Raw genomic sequence first — 24,729 nt, 5'->3', positions numbered from 1 at the left:
GGCCTCCCTGAGGTCTGTGGCAAGTCCCATGCCAGGCCTTGGTGAGGACAGCGGGGCAGGATAAGGGATATTGGCCTGAATGGTCTCTGCTCTTCAGCTGGCCTGGGAGAGGCAGCCATCACCGTCTAGGAAAAGAATGTCCTGAGGTGACTCAGGATCACAAAGGGCCTCAGCTCCCTTCATCCTTTTCAGCTGAGCTCTTGCTGCATCAAAAGCAGCTGGACAACCACTGTGCCGGGGTGATGGAGACGCTGAGGAAGGAGAGGCTGATGTTCTGCCAGTTCCAAGAGGAGCAGAATGCGAGGAGTAAAAACTTCCGCCGCAAGATTTACGACATGGAACACACCTTTCTGAACGCCACCAAGAGCCAGAAGTAAGGGCCCTGGCCTCGTGGGCCTAGAATCCAGCCTAGAGCAGAGAGCTGCTCTCAGAGGAGGGGCTCCCCGCCTCCAGCCCCAATGGATAAGAGTCATCATGTTTTCCAGGCCCCGGAGCAACTGTCTCTTTTCAGCTCAGATCTTCGCAAGAGACATCTGTCTAGGGGCTGGAGACTGGGTGCTGGGCCTGGGTGAGCAGCCAGAGAGAAAAAAAGGATGCTCATGGTCCGAGTGCAGGGATGCAAATGATGTGCCCCAAAATGTGGGAAAAGCCGCTTCCATCAGGGGAAGTCAGGAAGCGTTTCCTATAGGAGGGACTCCCAGGTCTGGGATGGAGAAAGGTGGGGAGGGAGCAGAATTCTCCCATCGTGAAGGAACACGGCACAGCTTGAGGCGGGGATGTGCTCAGGGCAGAGCAAGGGGTTCCAGCGAAGCCTCAGTCAGGTAACAGGTGAGGAGCCCTCCCAGGTGTCTATACGGTGGTCAGGTACACAGAGGCAGCTGCTGAGGGTGGACTCGGATGTGAAGGGGAAACTTGCAGGATGCTCTTTCAGGAGAGCCCCGGGGCACAGGAACTACGTTGCTGGAAGTTAGAGTGAGCGTGTCAGACTGAGGGCCTGGGGATTCTTTTACCAATCGGTGGCAGTAGCCAGAACGAGGAGAGGGACACCCTCTGATCCAGCACACAGAGTTCCACACTGTCCTATACATGCTGGCACTTTGGACGTCCTTCTAATGCCTCTTATTTCACCCAGAGAAGACGGGCAGTGGTTCTGGTGGCCCCACGGCTGGGTGCGGCAGTGGAGCTCAGCCTTCCAGGTTGCTCTTCCATGCCCAGGTCACCACCCTGCCCCTTCCGTGTCCCCCAGGCTGGTCATTCTCAGCAACACGCTGCACCGGGAGCTGCTTAGCTACGTTGACGTCATCCAGGTGTCCCTGCGCAGCTTCCGCCAGTACTTGGAGGAGAGCCTGGGCAAGGTTCGCGACACCAACATCGAGTTCGTTAAGCACTGCAGGTGGGAGCCGGCGTCCGGGGCTTCTGCGGGCCACCAGGCTTTCTCTGCTGACAGCTGGCCATTTCTCTTCTTAATTTTTTTAAAATTAAATTTATTGGGGGTAACATTGGTTAATAACATTATATAAGTTTCAGGTGTGCAATTCTATGATCCATCATCTGTATCTTGCGTTGTGGGCTCACCACCCAAAGTCTAGTCTCCTTCTGTCACCATAAATTTGACCCTCTTTACCCTCTTCGTCCTCCCCCCACATCCCTTGCCCTCTGGTAACCGCCATGCTGTTGTCTGTGTCTACGAGTTTGTTTGTTTTGTTGGCTCATTTGTGGCTTTCTGTTCTATGTCCTACGTGATTGCGACTGCCTGGTTCTTGTCCTTTTCCCTCTGACTTATTTCACTCATCACGTTGTTCTCAAAATCCATTCTTGTTGTTGCGAATGGCAATATTTCATCGTCTTTTATGGCTAAGGAGTATTCTGTTGTATATACATGTGTACCAAATCTTTATCCAATCATTCATTAAAGGACACCTAGGTGTCATGGCTATTGCGATTCATGCTGCAATGAGCATAGGTGTGTGTGTGTGTGTGTGTGTGTTTGTGTGTGTGTGTGCGTGTGATCTTTATGAATAAGTGTTTTCAGATCTTTTACTGTGACAGAATATACATAACACGAAATTGTCCATTTTAGCCATTTTCAGGTGCGTGGTTCAGTGGCAGTAAATGCAATCACGTAGCTGTGCTGGCATCGCCACCCTCCCTCTCCACAAACTGAGGCTCCGAACCCGTGAAGCACCAACTTCCGTTCTCCTCTCCCCGCCGCTGACAACCACCACCTCACGTTCTGCCTCTGTAAACTTGACTACTTGCTCTAGGTGCCTCACACAACATGTCAGGCAGTCACACATTTGTCCTTTTACGTGTCTGGCTTATTTCACTTAGCACAATGTCTTCACTGGTTATGCATGTTGTAGCATGTATCAGAATTTCATTCCTTCTTAAGGCCGCATATGATTCCATTGTACACGTATGCTACGCTTTGTTTATCCATTCGCCCCTCAGTGGACATTTGGGTTGTTTTCCTGCTTCTGTCCTTGAACTACCTCCATTCATTTTTCCTTGATCTTATACTTTTAATCTAAATCCTTGTTAACCACAGTGTTTGGGATGGGTGGAAAGGTTCAGGTCTGATCACCGGCTTTTATTTGTCCCACATTACTTTCAGACTATTTTCAGAGGGAGGCAACTTTTCCTCTGAAGAAATTGACTCACTGTGTCATCGACTGGAAAAGGAAGCTGCCCGAATAGAGTTTGTTGAAAGCTTAATCATGATCAACATGGAGAAGATGGAGAGCGAGTACCTGGACCAGGTCGGGGAGCCCCAACCCTGACTTCCAGCCAAGCTCCCGGGACACATAGTGACAGGGTCAAGGGGGGCCAGTCAAGCCCCCTTTCCAACCATTAATTGAGCCTGTCCTCTTCTGCTTCTGAAGCCCACAAGCTCCCAGTTAAGCCCCCACTCCTTTACTTTTTCTATTTCTTTGCAGGCCAATGATGTCATCAACAAGTTTGAAAGTAAATTCCATAACCTGTCTGTGGACCTTATTTTCTTAGAGAAAATCCAGCGGTTGCTGACAAATCTGCAAGTGAACATCAAATGCGAGGTAGGACAGATTTATTCTTCATCTGGTGGGTGTTCATCACACACACCTGCATGCCAGCACTGTCCCAGGTGCTGGGGATACCGATGTGGTCTCTACAGTGGGACTCGCACTCCAGCCAGGAAGATAGAGATTAAATCATAATAGCCGCTAGCATTCACTGAGTTCTTATGCGTGCATCCTACTGATGTCTTCCAATTAGCTATGTGAATCCCCACAAGAACTGTATGTAGCAAGTACTGTTTTTAATCCCCATTTTAGAGATAAAGAAACTGAAGCAGAGAATGATTATGTGACTTAGTCAAAAACAGAGAACTCTTCAATGTTAGACCCAAAATGTGACTCCAGGTCAAAGATCTCAGATAAACAACCCAGTTGTATATCTCAAGGAAGTAGAAAAGAAGAATAAATGAAACTTAAACTTAGCAGAATGAAGGAAATAAAGGTCAGATCAGAAATAAATGAAATAGAGACCAGAAAAACAACAGAAAAGATCAATGAAGCTAAGAACTGGTTTTCTGAAGATAAACAAAATTGACAAATCTTTAGCTAGACTAACTAAGAAAAAAAGAGACAAGATAAATAAAATCAGAAATTAAAGAGAAGACACTGCAACTGATATCACAGAAATACAAAGGATCAGAAGAGACTGCTATGGCCAATTATATGCCAACAAATCGCATAACCTTTAAGAAATGGATAAATTCCTAGAACTATACCTATGCTCTTGACCAATACTATGAGTCACTAATTTTATTTTTAAGCCTTATCTATTTGACAGTAAAAAAAAAAAAAAATCTTTTAAATTCAGTGATTAAGTTTTTGATAAGATCATGCATTTTTTTCCCCCTGATTTCAATTTTTCAGTACTTAATCCATCTGTTTTTTGTTGAACATTTTCCTGGTCAAAATAGGTATTCTAGAAACAAATCTTAGAATCTCTGATTTTTCTAGGTGGCAAAATCCAATTTGCAAACAGACGGATTAAATTCTTCTCTGGAACAGCTTCAAAGCAAAGTAGAAATGTGTCGAAGCTCAAAGGGAGATAAAAAGGTAAGTGCTCAGTGAAAGCTAAGCTACAAAAAATAAAGATGCATCGTGCTGGAATCATAAACTGGAAATAAACGTACATCTGTGGTTAAGATATCTCCAGCACCAAAGGGGCCCCTGAGCCTTCCTCCTCAATCCCTGTTTCATTCAATGAAATTAAGGAAGAGAAGAGAAACCAGCCACCTCCCCCAGTCCCCAGGCAGGCAGGTGGAGCCCAGTGAGAGTGCCTTTTCTCTTCCATTTCAGTGACTTAAGTGAGTTATGGTTTCATTGGAGGACAGTTACTTTTCTATCTTTATTGCTTTTTCTTGCATAGTAATGTGTGCTTCTTGAAAATAGTTCCAATATCCACAAAGTACAGAGTGGAGAATACACATCTCTTATGTTATTCTCATTGCCTGTATAGCCCCTTGGGACCTCTGTGTCTTTATGCAGATGTTTCTACACATCCCCTGGGGAGCAGGGAAAACCCAGTTAATCTGCTGTGACCCCTTCAAGGACCACCCTGGCTCTCCAGGGCAGAAATGTCGGCTCTCCCGCATTTCCTCGCCTCACAACCCCGTTTCCTGCCTTCTGTTGGTATCAGGGCAACGGCAGGGTGACAGAGAAGGGATTGGGCAGGCGGGGGGCATTGTAGAGCCTTCCGGCCAGGTTGGAAGTGCATGAGCTCAGGTGGGCAGGCAATCCTCTGTTGATGGGGGACACTGCTTGGACACTTCTCCAGAGCAGTGATGAGGAGACGGGATAGATGCATCAGATGTGTGGTAAAGGCAGCGGGGACCAGGGACGGTGCGGCCACGGCCATGTGCTCAGGGCCACATTGAGGAGGGCTTTCTGGTTGCTAACAGGGAGGTTGGTAGGAGAGAGGCAGGGTGCTGGGACTGAGGCAGAGAGAACAGTGGCCTGGACAAGGTGCTAGCAGGGACATGAGTGGAGCTGAGTGGTAGGGGTAATTGGCAGGACTCAGAGTGCATTGGAAATGAAGGAAGCAGAAGAGGCCAAGGCACCTCCTGGCCTGGGTCATCTACTAGGTCAGTGACCCATTTAGGGCCAGTGTGTGAGGATTGCTGAGTGACATGTGGGACGTGTGAAGAAGGCGAACATCCTTACGGCGCTTCCTTGCACACCTGTGGAGCACGGTCAGCGGAATTGCTACTCCAGGGGTATATGTATTGGACGTTGTCACGGAGATGGCCAGATTCCCCGTCCAGAAAAGCTGTGGTCGTTTTACTCCTGCACACCCTCACCATCTTGGGCCACACATTTCCTTCTAGACATAGAGTATCAGAGCTAGAAAAAATCCTAGAGAGTATTCTGTGTCCCTGTCACACAGATGGGAAGACTGAGTTGAGCACGTTTAAGTCACTTGCCCAGAACAAACCCGTAGAACCAGGAACAGAACTCCCGATGGCCCATCAAATGAGGGATCTGTCATCCCAGTGCAGAGAGCCGGTTCGGTGTCCCCTACTCCCCAGGGTGCCCCCTGCAAACGAGGAGCCTCCATCAGACCAAGAGGCATCCTCACCAGCCAGCCCACATTCCTGAGGTTCAGATGGAGTCAGTCTGCCCTCCTGCGGCCTGCTTCCTGTGGCTTTTTTCGTCTGTGTTCTTGCTAGGTAGTGACCACAGAAGACCTCCTCGGGTTCATCCGAACTTGGAAAGAAAAACTGAACCACAGGATTCAGTACCTCAACTGCAGGCTGGAGACTGAGTCCGTGACTAAAGTGGTCTTTACTGTAAGAAATGGGCTGGGGTGATAGGGAAGGGTGGGTGAGCTCCTAGGAGACTTGCAGGGCTCAACAGAGCTCAAGGGAAGAGGGGCTCCCAGGCCCCTGCTAGACTTCAGGCCTCCGGGGATGCCTTGGAAAGACCACGGGCTGTTCAGTCAGATCCGGGTTCACATCCTGGATGGGCCACTTCACTGGATTGGTCTCACCTCCTCGCCCCCATCAAGACCCTTAGCTCGCCCCGCCCACCGGCTCTCAGGGCAGCCTCGCCTCTCTGTCTCTTCCTTCCCACCCACACCCATGCGCAGCCACTAGCTTCTCCCCACCCATTTCTACCACCCCCTCCAAGCCCCCTAGTGTCTTGACCACTTGACTTATCCTCTCATGTCCTCCCTTGATCTAATTCCTGAGCTTCAGCCAGACCAAACACTAGAAAAGGCCAGCCTGACCATATCACTCTCCTGCCCTCTGGGCAACATCCAGACTCTTTAATCAGACCTGAGCAGCAGCCTCTGCGGTCCACCTCCCATGGCCTCTTCATTTCTCTGCCCCTGCCCCGAAGATGTCACTTTGCCCTAGGCCTTCTCTTACCCCTGGTCTGGTCAGGGTTTCCTGGCCCAGTGGCACCTCCCACTGCCCCATGAGCCCACAGACCATACAGTGAGGTCTCCATTTTATTTTAGGGGCTATCTCCCCTGGACTGTGCACCCCAAGAGGGCCAAAGAACCTGTGTTTTCCTCACCCCACATTCAGCCCCTCACACCAGGCTTTAACACCAAAGGCTGGGGATGGGGTCATACAACCAATGGGGGGTCATACAGCACAAATGGGCTCCGGTCCCCCTCAGGCCCTGCCTCTCACTGCCACGTTTTGAACCAGCTACAGAGAGGTTCTTCCCTCTATGCCACCAACGCTAAGCCTCCATCGCACCACCAGTACCGTGCCTACGAGATGGGACTCAGGGTTCCAGCCAGGGTCCCTCCACCTTACAGTCCACCTCTAAGGCAAGACTCAGAATAAAACAAGGAACAGCCTAAGTGCTCATCGCGAGCTGCCACTCCAACCCTTTCTCTAAGGGCCAACTCAAGGGGGAGGTAGCCGCTGACTCGTCCATGCTTCTGTCCATTCACTCGCCCATTAATTAAAAAGCACATCCACAGGCCAGCCTGACAGGTCTGTGACCCTCGGTCTCATAGAAGACACTGGAACTTTTCCCTCACATCACTGGTCCCAAGTTTGACCAAACATTTATTTGTATAAGTGCATATTAAATGTCTGTCTCTTGGACTAAACTATAAGGTCCATGAGGATAAGAGTCGCATGTGACCTCTTCACGCCGTGTCCCAGGACCCAGGCAAGCCTTGCAGAGAGCAGGCACTCAGGAAACAGTTTGGAAGGTTAACAGCATATATGCATGAATGAATTCATGGCCCTCTAAAAGAGATATGACCATTACTGTTTTAAAGAAGGGAGAATACAGGCTCAAAGAATTCAGGCATCTGGCCTCCAGCCGCAGCACCTGGGCAGGGTGGTGCTGGAATATAAACCCAGCCTGCCGGTCCCACATACTCGGGCCCTTCTCTCTGGCCTTTAGGAAAACATTTTGACCAACCTGGAGATGGAGAGTGACATACAGATGTCTTCAGAAACCTTTGAGGAGGAGGCCAAGATAGATGTAGTCACCCCTGAGTCTTTCGCTCAGCCGAGCCGCATGGGGAAGCCCATGATTGAAGACCCAGCTGTAGAGGTGGTCAAGAAGATCCTGCAGTGAGTGGTCCTGGGGTGCACAATGAGGTTCTGCCACCATGGGCCAAGCCCTGAGCCTTCAGGGACCAGCTTTGTGGTGCCACACACTGGGTGCCCATGTCAGCCCACCCCTGAAAACCTGTGACCTTGAGCAAGGGACTTCTCCTCTTAGAGCCCCAGTTCCCTCCTCTGAAGTGGGGCTCCTGACAGGATGGAGTCATGTGGTGGTGTGTGACAACCAGGATGGTGCCCAGTGCCTGGCCTGAGCTGTCCTCATGGTCACTGGGTAAAAGCTCACCTCCTTTCCTTTGGTTTCAGACTTCACGACTCAAAATGCGCAGTCGCCCCATGTGACAAAGTCCGATCCCAGACAGGTAAAGGCCAACAGGCCTGCAAGTCTCAGGTGGGGAAGCCAGTGGTGATACTTGACCCATCCTTACCTTGAGTCCTCTGCTCTTATTCTGGGTAATCGTCACCCAAAGGTGCGAAGCGACAACGGAACCGGGGAGAACACTTCATCAAGGCCTTGTCCAGTGGCAGTGCCACCTCAGCAGGGAGGTAGGGATGCTGGGCTGCCCACGATCTCCCCTTCCCGGACCCCTACCCTGTGTCCCTGAATGGAGGCCAGAGAGCACCCTGTTACTTTACCGGAGTCTGTCCTCAGAATGTGCTGCCTGTGCTCACAGCTCCAGGATTCTCTGGGATCCAGTGAAGAGCCAGCTCCGATGCTGGCTTTAGTCATATCTGTACTCATTCCTGCTCAGTGACTCAGCTCAACAGGCCACACTCACTTGGAGAGCCTGTCTAGGAGTTCAGTGGTTTCCCACAGTGATAGCAGGTGGATCACAGCCCTGCTACCTTCCCACACACATCATCCTGGTCAGAAAGAAGGTCATTGGAGATGGCTTTCCTTGGGTGATAGCATAGAGCCTTAGGAAGTCCTGGCCTCTGCATCCTGGCCGTGCGCTTTGCCCACTGTGCTCCACTGGAGTCATCGGACTCATGGCTCAGTGATGGTGGGTCCTGGCCCACTCGCCTGTATTTTACAAAAGGTAGATAACAGAAACCATGTGGCTGAGCCAACTTTCTGTGTCTCCCGTGAGCCCTTGTTGATGTGGTTTAATTCCAGGTTTTGAGGAAGTGGCCGGTGTGCTTTGCATATCTCCAGAAGGTCTTTTTGAATACACATGGCATCTGCAATGTGGAAATAAACAAAGACCAACCAAATGAGAAAAGCGAAGGCTATTTATTCAGAGTTTGCTACAGCAAGGGTCTAGGCCACATTGACTGTATTTTAGCGGAGCCTCAAAGGCAGGTAGAGGAGTATATAATGGAGGCAAAGGAGGGCTTCGGGCATGGCCGATTGGAGGCTGTGGGCACAGGGCAGACAGCTGGAGGCAGGCCTACAGCAGGGCATCCTATGGGATTGGTTGGGGAAGCATATTTGGCTTTCTCTGGTTGGTCTTAAGTTGGAAGCAGGTACAAAATTTTGAGAAGCTACCAGTTATTAATAATTTCTGGTTACGTAGGGCCACTTGTTACAGGAACTATTGCTTAGCTTTATGGATCGTCACTAGGATACCATCTCTCGAGTCTGACGTACAGCAGGCTGGCTTCCCGAGTTGTTTATTATAATAAAGAGTTGGTTTCTTGGTCACATTGCTGCAGGTTGTGGGTTAGACTTCTGTATTTATATGTGGTCCAGCCCCCGACTATTTGTATATCCAGTCTCTCAGCAGTTACAGAGTGAAATCTATGTTGTTAGGGCTGCCAGATAAAAATTCAGGGTGCCCAGTTAAATTTGAATTTCAGATAAAAGACATAATATTTTTAGTATGTCCTGAATATTGCATGGGACATGCTTACGCTAAAAATTACTCATTGCTTATTTGAAATTCAAGATTAACTGGGCGTATTATATTTTTATTTAAAAATCTAGCAATCCTAATGTGGCTCAACCTATTTTTCTTTGGAGCCTCACCACGGAGAAGCAAGGATTCAAATCTCTGGGCTGGAGCACCTCTACCACTTGCCCCCTCTCAATGGCCTTGGGTAGGTTTCAGTGGCAAGGGCTCCATCCCCACAGTAAGGTCATCTCCAGAGCTATGAGGAGGCATCTTGAAGGATTCAGCCCCAGAAACAGGGGTCAGGTTGCCCCAAAGGCAGACCAAGCATCTCTAGAAACTCAGGCAGGGCTCCCGTAGGCCCAGATTTGCCCGTGTCTATCCCCAGCATCCAGAGCCCTGACTTTCCTTTGTCTCACAGTATCACACGGTACTCCAAGCCGAATCGAATGGACAAAAAGTACCAGGTGCTCGGGGAGAGGCCACCTCCTCTGGCTGCGTAAGTGACAACACCTTGTCCTTTAACTATTTTAACCTCTTGTCTCCATCTAGGGGTGGCTAAACCTGACTCAGTCGAAGGGAAAATAAGAAGTAGGGGGCAGAGCAGGAGGGGTTGGTGAAGGGACAGGTAGAGGTCAAAGTCAGTTTGTCTCAACCCATTTCACTTGAATTTGTTGAGAGATAACTTTTATCAAACTTTCACATTTTCCAAACTAAGTATTTTGTAACAGCAGGACAGCATGCTTCTTTAGTGTCGTTTTGTTTTGTTTTAAATGCTTTCCCCTGTCTTCATTCCTCTTTTCCCTTATTTTAATTGTGGCGACTAAAACGAAATCTGCTCTACTTAATATGGCTACGTTTCAGTCAAACCAGCAAAATTCTAACTTCTGAAAATGGAAAGCACTCAGAGAAAAGTCCAGGTCTACAACTGGCCCCCCTCCCTGTAATCAGGGGACCCCACCTTCACAGTATCCTCTACTAATCAGTCTTTTTGCACCAAAGGTCTCGTCGCTGGAGTTTTGTAAACATGCAAAGAATGGTGGCTTTTACATCAGGCAGCCCAGAAGTCATGTCCAAATCAGCAGCTAGACGCTTCCTTGTCCCACACACTCATTGACATTCCACATCATTAAAACCTTGACTCTTTCTCTCAGTTTTGCATACTTCTGTCATTTTATCCATGTGTAGGCTTGTGTAACCATCACCACAATCCAGTAACAGAACTCTTCCACCAACACCAAGATCCTCCTGCTGCTCCTTACAGCCACATTCATGCCCCTCCCTCGCCAACCCTAGCATGAGCAACCGCTAATCTGTTTTCCATCCCTATAATTTCAGAAATGTCACATAAGCGTTCTCATACAGTATATTATCTTTTCAGGGTGGCTTTTTGCACTCAACATAATGTCCTTGAGATCTATCCAAGTTGTCAAGTGTGTCAACAGTTTCCTGTTTTGTATGGCTGAATGGTATGGATGATATCCATGATGCGGAGGCACCACAGTGTTTTTAGTGATTAAAAAGAAAAATCGTCAGCTAAACAGAAAATAAATAAATCAAGCACTTATTAAATCTCTCAAAGCGGGAAGACTTTCTTGGACTAACACAGTAGTTAATTGCTCAGAAAATAGAATCAGACTGATCATGTTTTTACCTCCAAACTGGGACTTCTCCCCAAGCCTCAGTCTTCCCCTCTGCACTGTAGGTAAAAAAGAACCCTCCCCTTAGAGCTACAGAGAGGAGCCAACAAGTTCCCAAGTGTCACACTTAGGCCTCCCTTAATATAATATTGTCACACTGAGAAACGTTAGAAAAAAAATCACAAGGAAAAAGATGGAAACACTTGGCAAACAAATTTTCAAACTCCACTGGAGTTTAAAATGCAATTAAAAGTTAGATAGCAACCAGCCATGAAACAATGGTGGTAGAAAAGGACAACAAAGAAAAAGACCTTTAAAATTTGGCTCCCTCCCCGTCCCCCAGCAAATCACTTAGGAAATCTTGAGGACTCAGTAGGGTAAGGGGAAAATTTGAAGAGACCATGCCCAAAGGAGGAAATAAAGTTAGGAGCAAACATTCTCAGTAGAATGCCAAGACATGAAAAGGAAACAGGTTCATTCCATGTTTTGCCTGAGATTAATCAATATATGAATAGATTTTAGTGGAAGTTCCCAGTTTATCAAGGGAGCGTGGTGGTGGTTCCTCCAAAGCACTGCAGGTGGGAGGTGTTAAAGAAACAATTATCCTGGCACCTGTTAAAACAGTACGGAAGACTTTAAGTGGGACTTTTGCATTAGGTGTCAGGACTGTCTCAGTAGGGGAGAGAGAGATGGGGCTCCACTCACAATGTAACAGGGAATATATTGCCAGTGTGCAGAGTGGTGGGGTTGGGATGGGGGGTGTCAGTGGATAGAAAATTCAAGGGTACTGGGGTTTCTGGTAAACCTACTTAACTGGATTCTTGCTCCAGGCAACCCAGGGGCATCAGCTACCAAGGGTGGGGGATTATCTCTAAACTGGCTTAGTAGAGTTCTTGCTAAAACAGAACCCAACAGGCCAAAAACAATGCCCAAGGATGAGGCCTAGTTGGAAAGCGGGCTCAGAGGAGCCTGTCTAAAGTTTGGTCAAGGAGAGTCTTCATTGGCTTCTCTTCTTGTTCAAGGAAAGGAGAGCAGAATGTAACATACACATGAACAAATGGAAATAAAATAAAATGTCATCATTCATTTTTCCTTCTTCTTTTCCAGCATATTTTCAATTTTCTTTAATTACGATGAAGGAATTTTAAAATGAAAGATCAAGGAACCTATTACATGTATTTTAGACATTGGCCGACAACATTGTGTTTACAATAGTCGCTGCCATCACTTTACGGAAATCGTGAAAAATTAAATGTCCTGCAGCTACATGTAGTTCTAATACATCTGTTCTTTACTTCAATCTTACTGCTGAGATGGTTGACCTAACTGGACAGGAATATCCACTAGATCTGTGTGAATTTGTTTAATAAAGCCCCAGTCTGTGCACTGGCACCGAAAGGCCAGAGGTGCTGGAAGGAGAATGTTTGGTCCTACAGGAAGTCCTGCTCATTTGATTGATATTTATAAGAAGTCATTATTTCTTCTTTCAACTAATACTGAGGAATGGATAGGGGGCTAGGAATTCCATGAAGGAAATAGATACACACAGGCCGTGTTCTGATGGGCTTTACCATCTGCAGGGAGAAATGGAGGTTAATCAGCCAGTCACACGGAGCAATCCCAAACAACCCTCTCCCCTCCCCCTGTGTAGAATGCAGTAGGACTGAGACCCACTCTAGGAGCATCTGAACAAGGCAGTCAAGAACTGGCACTGAGCCAGTATCTGAGGATGAGCAGAAACAAGTGTGACCAAGAGGAAATTTAGTTGTATTCTCTGGAGAAGAATCAGTACATGCAAAGGTCCTGGGGTGGGAGTGAATAGTTACAAGGAGTGGTGAGGCCAAAAAAGAGCAGAGACCCTTGGAAGGGGCCAGACCTATCTCGTCACTTACAAGAGGTGTTAAACTTGACAATGGAAGTATTAGGTGGGCACATGCTTGGGCATCCCATGAACGGTCCTATTCCAATCCTGGCTGGGGGGCTGAGTCCTCAGAATGTTCTGTCCGTTTGGTTTTGTCCACCATATTTGGTGTGATTGCACCAGGCCCTTCAGGGATCTGTCTCGTGTGTGTTGCAGGGATTTTAAAGGGATCATCCTGACCCTCCTCTGGGAGAACAACGACCATCTGCTGTGTGTTGCAGAGGTGAGGACTGCTGCCCACAGGCCTCTGCCTGCCCCCTTGCCAGCCACGGATCACATGTCCCCAGCTGCCTCTGCCTCCTGAAATCTACTGATAATGCCCTTATGGGTAAAACTGAGGAAAGGGGATGCCAGCCCCCATGACCATGGCTACGCAGCTAAACATCATTCATTCATTTATCCATTTATTCAGCCACCAAATATTTCTTTGACACTAACTGTATGTCAGATACTGGGCGTGTCAATGGGAACAAGTCCCATCTCTGTCCCCGAGGTCAGTGCCCAGCAAGAGGGGGGCTGATCTGGCGGCAGCACAGAGAGACAGGTGGGGTGATGGGAGCAGGCACCTGGGGGTCCTCCAGTCGGAGCTACCCAGTGCCCAGTTCCAGCACATGTAACACAGGAATGTCTGCCTCCCACTGGGCTGTGAATGCCTTCAGTACAGGGCCTCCGGGTCATCCATATTAGTGGCCCACAGCCTGGTACCCAGCTTGGAGTTTCATAGAAAGCTTTCAACCTCATCATGAAATGAGATTCCATTTTGGTCTTGAAGGGTAAATAGAATTTTGCCATTCACCCGCCTGTGCCGTGCATAGCCCTGTGATGCTATCTGTGGTGAGAAGGGCAGACAGGCAGGAAGAGAAGGCTAAGGGGTGTCGAGAGCAGGGTGGAAGATGTTGAGAGCATGGGCAAGAGTCCATAGTGAGAGTCCTTGCCCACACACTGTCAACCCTCTCTTGCAGGAGTTTTACCGGAAAGAGAAGCGCTCAGTCACCAGGCCTGACTGCATGCACGATACCTTTGACCAGTGTGCAGAGAACATCGGCAAGAAGATCCTGGAGTACCAGAGCCAGACAAACGAGTACCATAACTCCTGCCTCATAGGTGGGTGCGGGCAGGCAGGCCAGTCAAGGGTGTGACACGGAGCTACTGATCGATCTAGGCCTGGGGCTCAGGGCCTGCATGCTACCCTCCTGACCTGCAGGTCACGGTAGAGGCAGAGGAGCCTCGCCCCGTAAAAAGCTGACATCTTAGAATTAAGTAAAAACCTTGATCAGATTTAACCAGGAGAGACAACAGTGCCCCTACCCCTGCCCCCACCAAAGCTTCTCTTTTTTTTTTTGAGAAATATGGTGATTTGTATCACTAAAAATGTTTTGTTCATTGCACAGATATTTTTGACAGCTTTTCTGAAATGTTCACATACGTAAAATTCACCCATCTACAATGTACGATTCAGTGGATATTCAGTATATTCAGAGTTGTGTAACCACTATCACTGTCAATCTTAGAACCCCCAGCCCTAAGCGACACTAATCTACTTTCTGTCTCCAGAAATTTTAGATTTCCCTAGTCTGGGCTTTCATATGAGTGGACTCATATAGTTATGTGGTCTTTTGTGTCTGGTTCCTTTCATTTTGCATAATTCTTTAAAGCTTCATCCACGTTGGAGTGCGTATCAGCACGTCATTCTTTTTTATGGCTGAATCATATTCCACTGTATGCATGTACCACATTTTGTTTATCTGTTCATTCATTGATGGACATTTGGTTGTTTCTGCCTTTGGCCATTGTGAATAATGCTCCAGTGAACATTCATGTACCTGTTTTTGTATGGACATGTTTTCATTTCTCTTAGGTATATAACTAGGAATGGAATTGCAGGGTCATATGGTAACTCTGTGTTTAATCATTTGAAGAAGCCTTCCACAGCACCTACTGTATGCCTGACCTGTGCTGGGCTATGATGAACTTGGTAGATACAGCCTCCTGGGGAATAGGGACATGAAAACAGGCAGGTGGACTACATCTTTCCATTTACGTTTATTATAACGATGATAAAGGAGCTGTGAAAACATGCCCATTAGACCCCCTTTTGTCTATTTCTCCATGTTCCTCTGTGTCTTTGTCCATTGCCATGTGTATTTTGTGCAGTTATAAGTCCTAATTATTCCTGCTTCTGAGGCAGGGAACCTCAGGGGCTGCTATGCTGGTTGAGGGGCAGCATGGGTAGAAGAAGGAGAGAACTGGGGGACAGACAGACCTGGGGTCAAGACCCAGCGCTGCCATTTCCCAGCTATATGACCTTAACCAAGTCACTTCACCTCTGTGAGCCTCAGTTTCCTTGTCTGTAAACCCACCACGCAAGGCATTTTTGAGGACGAGCCCCTTGTATAGACCTGCTGTATACAAAGGAAACAGCCTGCCATAGTTTTCATTACTGTGGTTGGACAATGACTAGAATTGAAACCACAGACAGCATTTTGTTTCTTTAGCTCAGAATTTCCCTAGATGAACTCCGTGGGATCCCATCCTATACGATCCTCCTCAAAAGAAAGGTTCCATGGACAAATCGGTTTGAGAAAGGCTGCAGATTATGTCCCTCTCTGAAGATTGACAGTTCACGCTAAATGGACACTTCCATTCCCTACAGTCTGGGAATCCAGTTACCTGACCAACTCTCCCACTGAAAACATGTAAAAATGCTGGTTAGAATATTTTCGTGATGAACTCTTTTAAATGCATTGAGCTAGCTGTAAAGTAAGAAACACATAAGGCCCCAACATTAAATAAAATAGGAACTCTGAGAGATAAATTGAGCAGTAATGTTGGCTATTGCCCCAAGGGCTTTGCTGACACCCAAGTGAATTTAAGCCCCTGTTTGGGGGGCCTTTAGGGCATTGGGAAAAGGAGACAAAGCTCCAGACCTCCCAAGGTGGAAAGTCTGAAAGGACACAGCCACATAAAACTGGGACTCCACCTGCTGGAGTAAGTGAATGAAACAAAAACCACTCCTCCCACCCCCACAACTGGAAGGAAACTAAAGCTAGCTTATTCAAAACCTTGGTACTGGGTAAAGAAGAAGCAGAAAAACACCAGTGAGAATCCACAAGTATAAGCCAGCCCTTATGTGGTTTTTAAACCAGAAGTCACACCGAGATAAACCTGAATTCAACTTTGTTTCTGTGGACCATCCACAAGACCTCATGCTGATACTTCTGCTTAAAGTGACCTTAAGTTAGTTGTGCTCAGATACTTGTTTAATAGAGACACTACAAATCCTCTCTAGAAAAACTCACTTTCAATTCCGGGAGTCTCATGCTCAGACTAAGAGCCCACAGTAAAAGTAGACCCCCACCCCTAACTCTCACACACACACACACACACGAGAAAAAGGAACCTTAGGCAAGGGGCAGCAGGATGAGGCCAGTAAGGACTTTGGATATTAAATGTATCAGACAGATTATAAAAGAATGTATTTATTAGAGGACCAAGTAGATATGAAATAAAACCAAATAGAAGTCCTATATTGGGAAAATAAATAGTTGAAATTGAAAAATTATGAAAGGCTTTACTATCAGATTATTCCCTATTGGAGGTGAAATCCGTGAACTGGAAGGTAGATGCAACAAAAGCACCCAAAATACAACACAGAAAAACAGAAACGAAAATCGAGGAGCAAGGTTAAGAGATATAGAGGAAAGAGGAGGTCTAGCATATAGTTATTTAGAGGTCCAAAGGGAGATGAAGGAGACTAGAGTCAGGGCAATATTTGAAGAGATAAGGGCTGAGAGAGAACTGCTGAGAGACACAATGCATTTTAAATGAGGGAAAAAGTCCCGCAGAATAGAGAAGTCCTTTGAACTTGTTTAATCCAGTATTTTCTATATTGGTTTGATCACAGGACCCCCGTCGATGAAATAGCTATTACCACATTGAAGACCAGTTTTTCTCTTTGGGAAATTGCTTTGAGCCCTGTTGTAGAGGTCACCTCAGTAACTTGGCTCTGCTCAGTCCTGTCCCCTGGTCTCCCGCCCCCAATTTCTACAGAATTACGAGCCCAGATGAGGAGATTTGAGGAGCTGCTACCCCAGGTGTGTTGGCTGGTGATGGAGAATTTCAAGGAGCAGCACTGGAAAAAATTTTGTGCCTCCATCAAAGAGATCCGGAAACAGTTCTGGGATTATAAGAAGCAACTGGAGACAAAAAGGGTGAGGGCCCCAGGACTAGCTCTTCCTCTCTAGGACCAGGGGCCGTGGATGCAAGGCATAGGCAGAACTGAGTATCAGGGCCAGGCTTGGGATTGTTAGGTGGGGGCTGAGGGACCCCAGACAATGGAAAAATGAGAGTGGGAACAACAGCTTCTTCATAGAAGGCATTCAGTAAACTCCTTGTTGGATGTAATGGGTGGGTCGGCTGGGTTCTGTGTGGCCATGGTCATTGAGATAAATAATGATCGTCCACCTGGTCTTTGCAGCCATGGGATGTGGATGCTGTTGATTTCATTGGACTAAAGCCCTGATTAGGCTGGACAGATGCTCGACTCACCCTCTCCTTACCCTCAGAGCTGTCCCTATCTTGTCTTCTCTGCCACTCTTCTGCCCACACATGGCCCTTCACATGCCCGGGTCAGAGGACACATCAGTCTGGCCATGTCTATAATTGGCAAAGGACTTAGGCCAGTGATTTTTTTGGTCTTGACATCAAGATAGTGGGGTCAAAATCCCTGCTAATTTCTGGATATTTTGCTTGAAGGATGAAAATGCCCAGAGCCTCCATCCAACTCTCGGACACCCTGCCCATTTCCAAGAAATGGAGTCTCTATGTCAATCAGAACAGAAAAGACAGGAAGATTTGGATGCTGTAATTACGGCAACCAGGGAGAAGCTGGAGGTCAGTAGTACTATTGGCTCCCAAATCCAGGTGCTGAGGAATTATCTCCAGAGAGCTTACCCTAATTTGATAGCCCACCAACACTGAGCATGGCTTTTTGCTGGCACCCTGGCCAAAGCAGGACATAAAAGTGGGCAGGTTTTAGGGGTGGAGATGGCCATTATTGGCTGTTTTAACTTGTATTTTTTTAATTTCTAAGTTAATTATAAAATCACTAATGAGAACTGTTCTTCAAGATCTAGGTCTAGTTTTATTTCTTCTTCGGTGAATTGCCCCTTGGCCATTTCTGAATCATTTCCTATCTTAGATGCCAGTTACCTTGGACACAATTAACACATGGTTTTGGTCTTGTCTCTCCTGCTGGCTCCCCATATCCTCCCTCCGCCTGCTTTGGAGGCGAGTTCCTCCCTCTGGGCACTGGGCTCTCTTCCAGGAATTTACCAGGAAGTACGGCCGCTTTTTCATTACCAGCTTGGCCACCTTCACTGAGAAGTTCCTGCTGCAGTTAGATGAAGTGGTCACCATCGATGATGTCCAGGTTGCAAGTAAGTGGCACCACCAGCCTTGTACCCTGGCCCCAGGGGGTTAGTGAGGCATAGGCTGATGGGCCTGGGGGCCTGCTTTCCCCCAATTCCACCAGAATAAAAACATTCTCCACCAAGAGGACTGATGAGTTTTTGTTTGTTTTCATTAAAAGTAACTTTTTAAATTTAAAAAAATTCCAAATGGGTCAAAGATTATATGTGAAAAATGAAACTCTAACAGTAAATAAGTAAATATTTTCACAATCTTGGGGTAGGGACAGCTTTTTAAATATAAGACAAGAGCCAGAAACTATGAAGGAAATGGCTAGCACTTCTCTGTGGTCAAAACAAAACAAAACAAAACAAAAGGAAAAATGTTAAAAAATGGAAAGACCAACCACAAACTGGAAAAATATTCCTAATAACCTAAAGGGCAGAGGAAGGCCAATTATCCCTGCTGTACACAGAACTCTAACAGGTCAAATTTGTAAAAAGAGACAATGGACAAACACAAGAAGCAATTCTTGTGGCAGTAAATGTAAAAGATGATGAAAAATGTGAAAACAAATGTTATTAAGATATCAGTTTTCACCAACAGCCTTGCAAGGCTTTTAAATTTAGTGGTAACCAGCCCTGAAGAGAATGCGAGGAAGCCCAAGTGTAACATTGACACCACTCACTCTCTTGGAGAACACTCTGTCAGTACCTGTCAAAATTCTGAATGTGTGCACCTTTGACCTAGCAGTCAGTACTCCAGGAATTCCCCTAACAGAAATATTTGCACAATTTCTCAAAGATTTTTCTAGCATGTTCATAACAGCACTAAAATTGCAAAGAATAGGAAACAACAGTAATAACTAGATATAGAAGACCGGATAAATACTTTGTGTTTGAGATGTACAAGTGAGTACTGTGCAGCTGTTAATGTGGGTGCAGTAGGTCTATAAGGGCCAGTGTGGAAAGGCAGCAGGAAGAAATGCTATTATGTGAAAACACAAGTTGACAGTCAATACTTATTATCTATGATACTATTTTAAAAACACGTATGATAAATATGCATACTCACATATGCATAAATGAATCTGTGGGAGAGATACAAGAGTATGAGAGACAGGAACCGGCCTGTTGACAATGGTCACCTCTGGTGGCTGGGACTGTGAGAGATTTCTGAAATCCTTCATTTTACTAGGTTAAGTGATGTTTAAAGTTTTTATAATATGCATATTACTTTTATAAACTATACAAAGACTCGAATCATTTACTAAATGTTGTCCATTTACCATTAAACTATTAAGTAAAATATGTTCTTTTATTAAATTTGTATTACAAAGATAATATTTATTATAGTAAAATAAAAACTCCAATGTATTTGGTGCATTCAGCTTTTCTGTGGGAGGGGGCTCTGCCTCCCATGGGAGACTCCCAAGTGGGGAGGAGGGAGGTGAGCCCTCATTTCTGTAAATGTAAGGTTGGAGGTAGACCCCTTGAGCTCAGGCTGTGGGTGAGGCCATGGTCAGTAACCTGTCTCTTGCCTGCCAGGGATGGAGCCCCCTAAACAGAAAACATCAATCCTTATACGGAGGAAACTTGCCAGACTCTCCCTGGAGGAAGAGAGTGAGAAGCCCCTGATTGAACGGGGGAGCAGGTGAGAGCCAAGAACAGGACGAATACAATGGATGTCTGCATTTGCTGAGGACGGTATAGTGGGATAACTGACCTGTAACCTGGGAAAGGCATCATGGTCTGAGCCTCAGTTTCCTCATCTGTGAAATGGGCATGGCAGCCTACCTTACATGGTATTATGAAGAGAAAGTTAAATGAGATTGTATGTGGACTGGCCCTGGCACCTACTGAGAGCTTAGCCCCTATTAGTTTATGTGATAAGGCCCCACAAAGAAAGGAAGGCCTGTCCCAGTGTGAAGCGCATTCTGGGTCACTGGTGGCACTGTGAACCACTGCAGCTGTCCGTCATATGTGATGGGAGCTCTCAAAGTGCTTGTCCCCTGTGTTCGAAGAATGTGACCCTGGAAGAAGTAAGATGGCGATGTGCCCAGCTAAGTTCTTAGCAGTTGCGTTTACAGCACAGTGGGAAGAAGGGACTAGGAGCTGGTGACTGCCACCTGGCGGCCAACTGAGGAGGAGACCGAGGCTCAGACACGGGAAGCAATGAGAGGTGTGACATCCCCCCTTCCCCATGGAGAACTCAAGACTGTCTGTTCACACGATTTAAACAATATGAAAATACAAAAAAATAACTTGAGGCAGCTTAACATTAAATGCTCAGAAGGGGTTTTCTTTTCATTAAGGCATTTAAAGGAATGCTAACCCTTCCTGCCAGGGCTAGTGTGTGCACTGTGAATGATGAAGTCAAGTCTGGGGCTTTTACGTGCATGTTTGTTTGTAGGAAATGGCCCGGAATTAAACCCACTGAAGCCACCATCCAAAACAAAATTCTCCTCAAGAAAACGTCATCAATCACTACCACCAAAACAACCCTGGGCCACCTGGCAGCCGTGGAGGCCCGAGATGCTGTCTACCTGGTGAGTGGAGAAACAGACTCGGCAGGGCGTGTCTGAGGGAGTGCAGGGCAGCTCGGTTTGGCCGGCTGGGGAAGGAGGGATCTTCCCATCACAGGTGCTCTGACATTTGGCCCGTGGAGCGGATGATACATGTCAGGGTGCCACAGAGCACAGTGTCAACACTCAGGGCAGTTGATGTTCTCAGGCACATGGACGTCAGCCGCCAGTCATGTCCAGGCCCAGTGACAGCATGGGTCCAATGGCATGAACCCCAAGGCTATGGGAGCCCAGCCGAGGGACACCCCGCCCAGACTAGGGAGGGGGGTGAAGGAATCAGAGCCAGGGGACAGAGTTATTCAGAGGCATGGGGGCCCTGGGAGCAATGAATGGAACAGCTGACAGTTACTGAGCACCTACTACAGCTTCCGTTCTCAACATGATGCATCTCACTGAATCCTCTTAATAATCCCATGAGAAAGGCAGAATTATCCTGTTACCAACACAGACACTGAGGCTTAAAGAAACATGCTCCCTTCTATGCTGTTACAGTGTGGCAGAGCTAGGATTAGAACCCAAGTGCCTGTTAGAGACTCGTGGGGCCTACCTGAAGAAGAGGCTATACCCAGATGCCACCTGTGGAACCTCTAAGCCCTGAAGATGTGTAGACCTTTGGTCCTGGTGCACGGGAGAGAAACCTTGTCCTGCCCAAAGACAGGCTGAGCCTGGTATTGGGAGAACCTATAGCATGCCCAGGGCCGGCCCTTACTGAGCCAGCATGTCAAGCCCCGGGCAGAGGGGGCAGTTCTGCCTGCTGAGTTCAGTAAGGGCTCAAGGCTTGGAGTGCTCAGCCTCCCAAGGAAGCCAGGATGCCTGAGTTCCAGGGACGCCTCAGTGCAGGACAGAAGTTAGGAAGGAGCGCACAGTCCAGAGCCCGGTTGACTGGGGTCTTAGTCTCTGCTCATCCCCTTTCTAGCTGGGTGACCTCAGGCAAGGCTCTGATTCTCAGTTTCCCTATGTATAAAACAAGAAAACAATAGGACCTGCCTGATCAGTTGTTGGGTGCATTACATGAGAAATGACTTGTGGAAATCTTGCCAGTGCCTGGGGTGGGTTAAAGCTGCCTGCCGGCAGGTTACAGCACTCCTGTAGGGCACAAGTCCAGAAGTCCCTCCTCATGTGGCCTCCTTGTTCCCAGAAATACTTAGCATTGTTTGAAGAGGAGCTGAAGACGATCCACGATGACAACACGTTGCTGGTAAAGGAGGCTCAGCGCTGGAGGGACAGCTGGAAGAACTCCGTGCACACCATCCAGGGCCTGTACTTCTGACAGCCTCGCCTTACCCCAAATAAAGGCTCATTTTGTGTGGATTCCTTCTTTATATATCTGTCTGTCCATCTAACCGTCCATCCATCCATCCACCCACCCATCCGTCTGTCCATCCATCCATCCATCTACCCACCCGTCCGTCTGTCCGTCCACCCATCCATCCATCCATTCACTCACCCACCCGTCCATCTCTGTTCTGTGCCAAGCACTGTAGCTTCATCGCTCAGTGACCGGGACACAGTGTGGCCCTGCCCATGTGAACATCCATTCCAGCGAGGAAGACTGAGGCGAAAGAAGGAGTTTTACATGGTTAGCAGGGATGGTGGGTGAAAGGAGTGGCTCACTTAAAACTGAGACCTGTATTTCAAAGGAAATAACTTCCAAAGTCATGCTTGGTACTTTACCTTAGGAAATGAAATAATTAAAACTGACAGGAAAGAGTATATTTGACATTTAACAAAATATGGGTTATAACTGCAACTATGCACCGATCCCTAGAACCAACAAAGACCTAACCCGGTATTGATTGGGTATCTGCCTGGCAACTTGCCCGACCAAATTACAGCATTTTAGAAAACTGGGCCTCCTTCATTTCCCTAAGGGCCTCTTTCTTTAATCCCCTGGGACTCAGATCATTCTCCCTTGGAAACCTCCATCCTGCTCTCTCCCTTTCTCTTCTTCAGTTGGTTGCTAGGTGGCTCAATCATACCCGGTCTCACTTGTCAGTAGCTTTCTGTGCCACTTGGACAGGCGGCTCACATTTGTTCCTCAACATCACAAACTCCTGTTTCTTTCATACGGTTGGCATTTTAGCTTTGCATCAGTTTACATTTTCACACGTTTTCTCTCTTTTAATGACTCATGAGATTGCTCCCATATTCTTATGTGGTTTCTCTTCTCATTGCCTTTTCCTTTCCTCACCCCAGCTTCTAGTTTAGTATAAATTTTGTACCAGCTATTCTACTATTATGGAATCAGTAATAGTAGTTGGTTACCTTACTTAAAGTATTAGTTACTGCACCTCCATGCCCTCAACTGGGCCCTTAACTTGCTGACAACTCAATATCTGCATCCTTGGGATCATCCCGATATCCAGGCCTTGTCCAGGGCTGAGCTGTGTGAATGACCCACAACTCGAGAGGGGGGAGAGGCAATCTCTTAGATAGCCAAGACCCTCCCCTCTTGCTTCTATGACCTCTCTCTACACAATATTGCTTTAAGCTTTCATTATCCCCAGTTTTCCAGGGTTCTGTGGCTGTGTGGACGCTACAGCTTTAGGGATCAGTCTCTTCTGGGGATTAGCCCCTTTCAGCTGACTCACCTTGGAGGCCTTTGTGGGCAGATTAGGGAGTTTTGCTGGATCAGCATATCCTTAGCGGTACCACGGCCTGGATTTTAGCAGGGCTCCGGCACTCTCTCCCTTTTGTTTTTTGTTTTGTTTGGTTTGGTTTTTTTCTCCTTACTCAGTTAAAACAAATGCAATTGCCTAGAAATTTCTCTGCATTTTTTCGTGAGGCAGTAGCTGATAGAAGAGGGAGTGATCATGATGTTAACGATTAACCCAAAGTGGCTCTGTCCAAAGATCCCTTTTGTCATGGATCTGTTTTCCCTTATGTAAGCCAAAGTACTGTGAGGTTGAGTTTCAGCCACACATACAACTCTGAATGTGTTGTTTAGCTTCAAAAAGAGTTAAAATTATTATTGCTGAAATTATTTTCAATTAAATAACTCAGAGAAAAAAGATGAATGAAATCTAAACTCCTTTTCAGAGTCACAGTGGGGATAAAACACGTAGTCACTTCCTACATTCTCCTCCATTGTAAACATGTTGGAGGAACAAGTCAGGTGCTCTAGGAGCTCAGCTAAAAGAGGAATTCACTTTCAGGTGGGGGGTTCAGGGAAGATTTCCCAGGAAGGAATTACTCAAGACACCAAATAATGCCACAGCCAAGTCCCTACAGCTAGTTAATTTGGTAGTACATAGGTGATAGAAATGAGAGTTTTGGTTTTCGTTTTCTTTTTGAAGACAGTATAGAAAAGAAACATGAGTTCAGGGCAACCAGAGGTCTCTAAAATTGGCCCTCTAAACTTTGGAGAGTGGAAGAGAGAGACATTGATAAAGCTGCTCATGGCAGCTGTAAAGCCTGAGAGGCTGTGAGAGGGAGGATGAGGAGTTTCTCTTTCTTGGGCTGTATTGCAAACACCAAAAAAAAAAAAAGTCCATCAGGTGAAATAAAAACAAGGTGAGGAACAAATAAATTCTTGGAACATGGTCGCTGTCTCCCCTTCATTCTAAATGGTACTTGCTGAACTGAGGGAAGGGAGGAAGGGACAGAAATTCGACTCAACCAACGGCTTTGGTCCTGTCTTGTACAGGTGTTTTGGTGTTTGTGTCCAACGTGGCTCTCTCCAAATGAACAAGACTCCCCAGGTGTGGACAAAAATGCATGAAAGGCTTTAGATGGAGGTTTCACACTTGAAATATTTT

General features: G+C 46.9%; 1 protein-coding gene across 4 annotated transcripts in view; it reads left to right on the top strand.

The window, feature by feature from the left end:
- CCDC180 (coiled-coil domain containing 180) overlaps positions 1 to 22,282 on the top strand; it is a 51,569-nt gene extending 29,287 nt beyond the window's left edge. Inside the window, exons 21-38 of one of the 4 annotated variants that reach the window (XM_036217633.1) lie at positions 193 to 373; positions 1,247 to 1,393; positions 2,615 to 2,759; positions 2,937 to 3,053; positions 4,005 to 4,103; positions 5,717 to 5,836; positions 7,422 to 7,594; positions 7,892 to 7,947; positions 8,056 to 8,131; positions 9,839 to 9,916; positions 13,135 to 13,201; positions 13,941 to 14,082; positions 17,029 to 17,189; positions 17,734 to 17,871; positions 18,305 to 18,416; positions 19,935 to 20,040; positions 20,800 to 20,935; positions 22,110 to 22,282. In XM_036217633.1, coding sequence (XP_036073526.1) covers positions 193 to 373; positions 1,247 to 1,393; positions 2,615 to 2,759; positions 2,937 to 3,053; positions 4,005 to 4,103; positions 5,717 to 5,836; positions 7,422 to 7,594; positions 7,892 to 7,947; positions 8,056 to 8,131; positions 9,839 to 9,916; positions 13,135 to 13,201; positions 13,941 to 14,082; positions 17,029 to 17,189; positions 17,734 to 17,871; positions 18,305 to 18,416; positions 19,935 to 20,040; positions 20,800 to 20,935; positions 22,110 to 22,241 — 2,186 coding nt within the window. In that variant the 3' untranslated portion in view covers positions 22,242 to 22,282. Of the gene's footprint in view, positions 1 to 192; positions 374 to 1,246; positions 1,394 to 2,614; positions 2,760 to 2,936; positions 3,054 to 4,004; positions 4,104 to 5,716; positions 5,837 to 7,421; positions 7,595 to 7,891; positions 7,948 to 8,055; positions 8,132 to 9,838; positions 9,917 to 10,798; positions 11,781 to 13,134; positions 13,202 to 13,940; positions 14,083 to 17,028; positions 17,190 to 17,733; positions 17,872 to 18,304; positions 18,417 to 19,934; positions 20,041 to 20,799; positions 20,936 to 22,109 lie in introns of those variants that run through there. The other 3 variants (XM_016146266.2, XM_036217634.1, XR_004949953.1) reach the window with 3 other exon arrangements.
- Positions 22,283 to 24,729: the final 2,447 nt, after the last annotated feature.

Source organism: Rousettus aegyptiacus, unplaced genomic scaffold (assembly GCF_014176215.1).
Source record: "Rousettus aegyptiacus isolate mRouAeg1 unplaced genomic scaffold, mRouAeg1.p scaffold_m13_p_3, whole genome shotgun sequence".
NCBI classification, from domain to species: domain Eukaryota; kingdom Metazoa; phylum Chordata; class Mammalia; order Chiroptera; family Pteropodidae; genus Rousettus; species Rousettus aegyptiacus.
This window is presented reverse-complemented; position numbering and strand designations above follow the sequence as displayed.